This window comes from Pseudopipra pipra, chromosome 8 (genome assembly GCF_036250125.1).
Source record: "Pseudopipra pipra isolate bDixPip1 chromosome 8, bDixPip1.hap1, whole genome shotgun sequence".
Classification (NCBI taxonomy): Eukaryota; Metazoa; Chordata; class Aves; order Passeriformes; family Pipridae; genus Pseudopipra; species Pseudopipra pipra.
In genome coordinates this window covers 4,335,252-4,343,790 of record NC_087556.1, presented here as the reverse complement: position 1 = coordinate 4,343,790, position 8,539 = coordinate 4,335,252, and the positions used below count along the sequence as shown (strand labels likewise).

At 46.7% G+C, this 8,539-nt stretch overlaps 1 protein-coding gene across 7 annotated transcripts; it reads left to right on the top strand.

The window, feature by feature from the left end:
• Positions 1-4: 4 nt before the first annotated feature.
• Positions 5-7,094, top strand: HNRNPH3 (heterogeneous nuclear ribonucleoprotein H3). Of its 7 annotated transcripts, none has more exons than XM_064662297.1 (10): positions 5-242; positions 1,250-1,386; positions 1,920-2,058; positions 2,603-2,745; positions 3,185-3,271; positions 3,597-3,712; positions 4,883-5,018; positions 5,223-5,303; positions 5,388-5,474; positions 5,767-7,094. In XM_064662297.1, the coding sequence occupies exons 2-10, from the start codon at positions 1,269-1,271 to the stop codon at positions 5,841-5,843; spliced, it is 984 nt and encodes a 327-aa protein (XP_064518367.1). In that variant the 5' UTR covers positions 5-242; positions 1,250-1,268; the 3' UTR covers positions 5,844-7,094. The 7 variants fall into 7 exon arrangements, with proteins under 7 accessions (XP_064518367.1, XP_064518364.1, XP_064518368.1 ...); XM_064662294.1 differs by having other exon boundaries at positions 36-242; positions 2,603-2,790; XM_064662298.1 differs by having other exon boundaries at positions 40-225.
• The last annotated feature ends 1,445 nt before the right edge of the window (positions 7,095-8,539 follow it).

Below are 8,539 nucleotides of genomic sequence, written 5' to 3'. Positions count from 1 at the left end.
TGCGCCACGTGCCCTCCCGCCACCACCATCCCCCATCGCGCGTGCGCGGGTGCCTCCCAGGCAGGGGAGAGGCGGCGCGCGGCGCGGCTATCGCGATAGTCGCGCGGCCTGGACGCTCCGCTGCCCGTGGGCGCTGCGCAGGTGCGGGTCCTGCCAGCCGGTCCTGTGAGGGAGTGACGAGGCGCGTCCTGCCCGGCGTGAGCGGCTGCCGGGGCACATCCAGGGGTGCGGAGGGACTCGCGGTGAGCGGGATGGGGGGGGGAAGGTGTGCGGGGCCCGCCCGGGGGGCTGCGGGGGCCGGACGGAGGGGGGATTGTCCCTGCGCCCCTCGCGGAGCCGTACCCAGGCCCGGCGCGCGCCGGCGGGGGGGAGGCGGGGCGGTGCAGAGCCTCGTTCCCGATCGCGGCCGCCATTTTGAGCGGCGGAGCCGAGGGTGGCGGTGCCCCCGGAACAGCGGCGGGCGGGGGTCCCGGAGCGGCCGAGGGGGTGCGGGCCGGGCGGCACAGCACAGCACAGGTCAGCTGAATTCCGGCGGGCCGAGAGGGGCGCGGCGGGCAGCGCGGCCCGAGCGGAGCGGGGCGGGCGGGAGGCGGGCGCGCCGGTGAGGCGCGGTAAATGGCGGCGGGGAGCGGGCGGGGGGTCAGGGCCGCGCTGTCGGCAGCACGGCGGGAGGCGGCATCGCGAGGGCTCCGCGCCTGACGAGGCGGCCGCCGCGGCTCCCTTTGTGGCACGGTGGTGGTGCCCCCGCCACACGCCCCCCTCACACACACCCACCCCCCCCTTCACCGCCCCCGGCTGAGGGCAGACAAAGGAAGGCCTTGTGGTTTAAGCCCCCTCCTCAACTGTCTTGCTTTTAAAAAAGGCAAAAAATTAAAAAAAAAGAAAACACCCTCCCCCGCCCCCCCCCAAAAAAATCAGACCAAAAAAACCTTACAAAGCCTCACGGAGCGGATGTGAAATTTGCTCTGAGTAAATACCGAGCTTTATGTGCCGGGCCTGCCCACGTGCTGCCCGCCATCCCCGCGCCGTGCGCGGGCTTCCATCCCGCTGGGATGGGTGTCCATGTGTGCAAGCGTGCCAGGGAGCACAGTTTTACGTACATGACAGAAATCAAGCTCGTTTTCCATAACGCTTGTTGTCTGAGAAAACCCGCCAGATTTCCTTCGAGGAAAGGATTTCCTTTGAGGGCAGGGACTTAGGCATGGAGGGAATCTCAATTTTCTTTATTTTTTGTTTCGGTTTTTCCTAGGACTTGATTTAAATAAAAAATGGATTGGAGTGGCAAACACAATGGGCCCAATGACACAACCAATGATGGGACGGTGGTACGACTCCGGGGCCTGCCATTTGGTTGCAGCAAAGAAGAGATTGTTCAGTTTTTCCAAGGTACCTCTAGTATAGTCGAAGAGTAGTGGGTTTCTTTAGAGCTTTCTTGTGTCTTTTACACGATGTTTTGCACATTTTTAATAGTGGATAATGGGGAGGATGGGAGGGATTGTGTTAAGTTAGTTTGTCTTAAGTAAGAATTATGCCCTGTAAATGAAGCACAAGTAACCAGAGATGTAGTAAAACACAGAATGTATCTAATTTTGTCGAGGTGGTAAAGATATTTTGCATATTGGGGTAACCTGAATGTTAGCATTTGGATCAGTTAAACTGCTTGATGGGTAGCAATATTTTCTTCATGTAACCTAGGTGGTTGTATTTTTGCATAGTCTAAACAAGAAAAGAAGTATGGCTAAATCCATAAATGTTTAATGAAAGATGATTGGCTTGTATTGTTGGGTGATGGGGGAAACAAGGTGGTTTTCTTTTTCGTTGTTGTTGTTTAGATATGCTTTAAGTATTTGCTGCAGATGGGAATGTTTCAGCCTTTAACACTGTTCCCCTTGACGGGGTTATTTGTCCTTGGGTTAAAGGGTTGGAAATCGTGCCAAATGGGATAACATTGACGCTGGACTACCAGGGGAGAAGCACAGGGGAGGCCTTCGTGCAGTTTGCTTCAAAGGAGATAGCAGAAAATGCTCTGGGGAAACACAAGGAAAGAATAGGGCACAGGTGGGGATGGAGAGTTTGGGATGGTGTTAAATCTTTATTTTTTGGGGGTTGTGGGTCAGTAATGCTTTTGGGGGGTTGGGGACCATTGGGGAATTGGCTGTTTTTAAGAATTTTTATAACTGATCCTAAGTTAATTTGGGAAATACAGTAGATTTGGGGGGTGGGGGAGACAGTATTGCTCTGGGTAGTTTGCTGAACTCAGAAAATTGTTTCAATCGTTCTCATGTAGGGTAATTTGCAATAAATGCTGCTATAGCCAGACATTGTTTTTCAATAGTATGTTTCTCATACTGGAAAGACATGTTTTAAGCTTAATTTGTACAGCTAGAATTTTCACATAGTGACTTTTGCCACTGTAAAGTGGGGGTTTCGAATACACTTAAGATTCTTACAGTTTTGAGGAGAAACTTAAGTTGTATGGTATCTCTAGTCACTGCTATTGGCTTGTACCTTTAGTCATAGAAAACGTAGTATGGCCTTTTGTGAAATTCAGACAGCTTCTGCCTGTGTTCTTACTGGTGCCTTGAAAATCCTTTTTTATTAGATATATTGAAATCTTCAAAAGTAGTAAGAGCGAAATCAGAGGATTCTCTGACATGCCAAGAAGAATGATGGGACAACAGCGACCTGGACCATATGATAGACCATTAGGAGGAAGAGGGGGTTATTATGGAGCTGGGCGTGGAAGTATGTATGACAGAATGCGTCGAGGAGGTGGTGGATATGACGGTGGTATGTTTACCTAATGAACAGAGGTTCTGTTGTGTCATGTTTCTGACATACCTGTCAAGAAATAACGAAATGGCAGTACCTGCCAACACCCATTAGGTTGGACGTATTGACCTCAAAAAAACTCGTGTCAAAAAACGTGGCTTGTTATTTAAGATGAATGTAAATAATAAGGAAACTACTTTCAGCAGAATATGATCTCTCATTTGCATGTTTCAGTCTGTTATATAAAAAGAAATGTACTTTTGCACTGTGTTCAGAAATCCAGGTTTAACAGTCCATAGAGGCTGTTGGCAAAGTGCTGGGTGCCTAAAGACTGCAAAATTGAGTGTTGTGCATGGTTCTGTGAATTCTGAGCAGTAATGTAATTGCTCCTTTCTGTCTCTCCTTTGCACAGGGTATGGTGGCTTTGATGATTATGGTGGCTATAATAACTATGGTTATGGAAACGACGGCTATGACGACAGAATGAGGGATGGGAGAGGTAAAAGAAATTAACAGTTTGTTTAAAAAGCTTTTGCTATTATGTGAATGTAAGACAGTATTTTCAAGTCAAAAAATGGCTTCATTGTGCTATTTTATAAAGAAAGAAGGTTGTTTAAAAAGGGGGGAATTGGGGACTCGTAAGAAAGGGTAAATAAATGGCTTAGGATGCTTTCTGGTTAAGGCTTGGGTTGATACATGGGAAGTGTAAATATCAAGCGTTCAGTGGTATAATTCAGTGCTTTCAGAAAAACAATAGTGATGACTTTTGGCTTTTCATGATCTTAGAGGTGTGTGGGTTTTTTTTGGTTTGGGTTTTCCAATAGGCATGGGAGGACATGGCTATGGAACTGGAGATGCAGGGTCGGGGTTCCATGGTGGCGGTCATTTTGTTCACATGAGAGGGCTGCCCTTCCGAGCCACGGAAAACGATATTGCTAACGTAAGTACCATGGGGAAAAGGGCCTCCTGCTCCCAGGAGTTTGCATGTTCAAACTGGGTTAGAGTTCTCAAAACTAGGGACTGCTACGTCTGCTCCATAAAGTCATGGCCCTTTCTGTGAGTTGCACAGAGTTAATGAGCTTTTAAAGGTACTGTCTGAGGTGGGATCACCAGAGCAGTCAGCAAAGCTGTATTTAACATTAATCCTTTTACTTGGTGCTCTTCTGTTTCCCTACAAGTTGTATTGCAGAGACAACAGTTGCTGCTTTCGGTATCCTCTTTTTAAGGTTTTCAGAACTTGTTTAAGCTTATTTAGTTTCGAAAGTAACAGGAGATGTGAAACTTAGCTTGCTTAGTTTGCATATTTATTTGTTGACCTGAGCATATTTTAGGAGGGGCAGGGTGTGAAGACTCTAGGGAGCTGTGTTTGGAGGGGATGGTATCCCATTACTTGAGCTTTTATCTGCCACCCTGATCTCTTTCATCTGCAGATTTTGGGAATGTATTCTTGTGTCAGCGTAATGTGGGGTTTGTAGGGGGAAAAGCTTTGTTGGGATACAAGGCTTATATATATTTATATATAAGAACTCCATTCTTAAACTTGTGCTTGTTTTCTTTTTTGGGTGGGTTGGTTGGTTTGAATTGAGATGCGTTTTCTTGTGTCAGTTTGATTGTTTTGTTTAGTCTAGCGACTGTGTGAGACAAGGGCCAAACATCAGGCTTTGATTGGGAGCAGTGAGGAAGAGCAGTCTGATGAATGCGTAGCTTTTTTTGAATTCCATGGATGTGTCCTTGCTTTGAAAAATCTGAAGAAGCAGAGACAAATAAAAACCAACTAATTTTTTTCTTGTCCAGGATGGCATCATATAAGATTGTATTGCTCAGAGCAGTGTGTGTGTGGGCAGGAGTTGTTTGTATATTTGCTTTCAAAGAAAGCTCCTCAAGCTCTGTTGCTGCAGCTCTTGAAGCTGTGTAGTAATAATGGATCGTCAGTGTAGGTTGACCCAATGTTGAAGGTCCCCTATCCCTCTAATTGGGAAATGAGTAATTAAATTTAATGTGGTAAGACGACATTAATTGATGCAGTGCATCACTAACCACAGGGATGGAAAAAAAGTACCTGGCTTGACTTCTACATTAATGTGATTTTTTTAACTTGTTTTATTCTTAGTTTTTCTCGCCGTTGAACCCTATAAGAGTTCACATTGATATTGGGGCAGATGGAAGAGCTACAGGAGAGGCAGATGTGGAGTTTGTGACACACGAGGACGCAGTAGCTGCCATGTCTAAGGATAAGAACCACATGCGTGAGTGTCGTGTTCCCTGGCACCCGTGGGCAGGGCTCCGCAGGGCATCCAGGGTGCAACTGTGAGCTCCTGCCCATTGGCACATGGCAAACCCGCCTTTTTGTGCTGTTCTCTCTGCTACTTGTATGGAGGGATGTTTGCTTTGTGCCTCTGAGTCTGCTTTGTGAAACAAAATACAAAGTACAGCTTTCTTGCTTCCTGCAGAGCATCGATACATTGAACTATTCCTGAATTCCACTGCTGGAGGTGGCTCTGGAATGGGAGGCTACGGCAGAGATGGAATGGGTACGCGTGGATTGCACACTTAGCTGATGTTTTGCCAGGTCTCATGAGTTCCAAGCTTGTAATGGTGCCCTTTTGGCTCTGCAGATCAGGGTTACGGCTCCGTTGGTAGGATGGGAATGGGTAGCAATTACAGCGGCGGATACGGAACTCCCGACGGCTTGGGCGGATACAGTAAGTCCGAGCTCTGTTCTCCGTGTTTGCTGGGACAGGGTTGCTCCTGTCTGTCTGCTGGCAGACCCTGGGGAAGGAGGGTGGGCTTCGGGCTGGGAGAAGGGAAGGAGGGCAGTAAATCATTAAACTGTGAAGCACTCAGGGCTTCACACATTGTGCTGCTGCATCGGCTGCTGGTTAAGGGAGTGGTGCTGGAGTAGCATTAGTGGAAGTTGTCATCTGCTGTATTACCCATCCCATTTTTTTCTTTTTTCAAGGTATGTATGCATGACCTTGTGTCAATTGTTTGCAGGTCGTGGCAGTGGAAATAGTGGAGGATACTATGGGCAAGGCAGTATGGGTGGAGGAGGATGGCGTGGGATGTATTGAAGGATAGCCTTGCTTCTGCAAAACACCCTGGAAGAAACAGTCTCTGGTCTACTAGACTTTCTTACAAAATTTAATTTCTTTTGTATTTTAAGAACTTTATAATGACTGATGGAATGTGTTTTCACAATATTATTTGGTAAGCAACAGATTGTGATGGGAAAATCTGTTTTCTGTAGGTTTTATTTGTTGCATACTCTGACTTTAAATAAATTTTTATATTCAAACCACTGATGTTGATACTTTTTATACTAGTTACTCCTAAGGATGTATTACATATTCAAGACTACCAGTCGGTTTAAGTTGTTGTACTATGGTTCCATAAAGGTGGTTGTACTGTAACTCCTATGAACACTGATTGAGTTCTGTGTAATCTTGGTCTAGTGAACAAATTTGAAACATTCACTTGTTTAAGGGGAAAAAGATAGATGAATTGATTAGTTTATTTGGTTAAAGCCTTTCCTGAACCCTTTTGATAAGTTGTATGTAATAATTGCACCACAGCGTGAAGCTGTAGAGGCTGGAAGTCATTGTTCTGCCTGCCTTCCTTCTGCTGCCACATCCACCACCACCAGCTCCACACCTGTGTGAACGAGCAGTACCTCTGCTTTCTCCTCCACAGAACCAAGCACCACGTTTATTTCCATGCTTTGCTGTAGCCCCAGAGCCTGCACTTCACACATGTAACCTGCAAAGCAGACTGAAACACTAGCACAGCTTTTAGTTAACATGACATAGGTCAAGCACTTGGAAGCTTTTTACTTAGTCTTTTTTTCACTAACATGCTTTCAGCAAGAGTGGGGGAGTTGGAAGCAAGTTAGACTTCTTATCTTTCTTGAATTTATTGTACTTAGACACGGTTCAGCTTTTTTTTGCTGCTCAGAGCTGATTTGTCTGTATTTGCTCAAAATTTGCCAAGCTGTTCTACAGATGAGCTCCTTAGAAGCCAAGATCTCTAAAATATCTGTAGGCCCAATACTTACTCAGTAACACACAACCCAAACACATCAATAAAACTTTCTGTGCATTTGTGACATGTAAGATATGTAAGAAACTATTGTTTGAAGACACTTAACATACCTGATGTGTAATGGAAAAAGGTATTTATTCTTCTGAGCCAGTGTGATCTCCCAAATTAACTGCTTTGTCCTCAATGCCTCCCTTAAAATGTCAAATGTGATCTTGGGTATTGCAAGTCTGTCACCTGTTTTGCTAGTACTGTGTTATATCTGTAATAAATGTCTTCTTGTGGGAGAGAGGAGAATGGAGTTTATTTCACTAGAGAATGTGTTTGGGGATCAAAGGGACTGGAAGAAAGAGTTGGAAAGGGTAACTGGCACAGGAAGCTTTCCAAGCACTGGAATAGTTTTGGCCAGGAAGGGGAGGGAAGAGGAGTTTGTAACCATTGGAACTCTGTGCTCTTAAGACCTAGGGGGTTCTTGGTCTCGTGGTGAGAACACTGAGGTGTTCCTAAATGGCAGTGGTCAGGACAAGAGTTAAACCAGCTGCAGGAAAACCATGTTACTGGAGAGAGCATGTGCTTGAAGGAAGCCTATTTTTTCTGGGCACAGCAGGGGGCTTAAAACCTGCCAGCTCTGTGCCTCCCTCGGGGACACCTGATACCTGCTAAGACTCACCTTTGGAGAGCAGGGTGGGGCTCTGCTTTGAGCTGTTTTTCCAACCAGGCCATCTGCAAGGAGCACTCTGGCATCAGCCCTGGTGAGCACAATCCCACAGAGCTGGACAGTGAATCCCTCGGGCCTGTCCCGTCCCTTCACCCTGGAACGAGAGCAGCGTTCAGCGGACGAACCTTCCACCTCACCTGAGCAGCATTTAAATTGCAGAGGAATTGTGGGGATGAAAAGCTGTGAGTAAGGCTTGCCCAGGCAGCTGTAGGGTTCATGGCTGTGTACAGGTGTGTTCCAGCCCCGGGAGCTGCAGTGCTCAGCTGCTGGTGCCAGGAATCCCTTTCCTTCCAAGCAGCAGGTGCCAACACGGTAAGTGACCCCCCTTTCGTGGGGAGGTGGGTGCAGCTCCCATGATCCCTGTGCATGGGAGGGGAGCAGCAGCAGCAGGAGGAGGAGCATATTTTCTCTGTGTACCTGCTGACACTCCAGTGTGGGAAGGCAGAGTTCATTTCCCAGGAGGAATAAAAGGCTCCTCTGATCCTGTTACAGGCCCTCTTGGTACCCCACAGCTCTTCCTGTGCTCTGTGAGGAGGATTTAGAATCAATCTAAAAGCAGGCTTTTACAGAAACACAAAGATACAGCATTAGTCATAGTGTGGTCCAAAAACCTTAAAAGCTGGCCAGGTATGTAGTTTGAATGCAAGGGAACGTCAGCATTCACCAGTTTGTTCAAGGAAAAATGTTACTTGGAGACAGTAAAAACAATCTGAGTAATTGCATGCTTTTCCCTTGCAAAGAGGGTAGCACAGAGGAGAGGAAAAGATGGCAGTTAAGTAACAGAAATGTAATTTATTGTATCTTACGGAAATCCACTTTAAAAAGTTGCCTGTTTTAAAATTACTTCTGTTCAGTTGCATACTTTTGGAGAAGTTACTTATTAAAGCAGTACAGATTAGCATCATCTACATCCTACATCAACCCCTGCTGCCTCCGGTGCCCACTGGAAAACACTCTGGGAATACTCTCAGGAGGCACATGAGCAGCACTTGACTGTGTCTTTAGCAGGGTAGC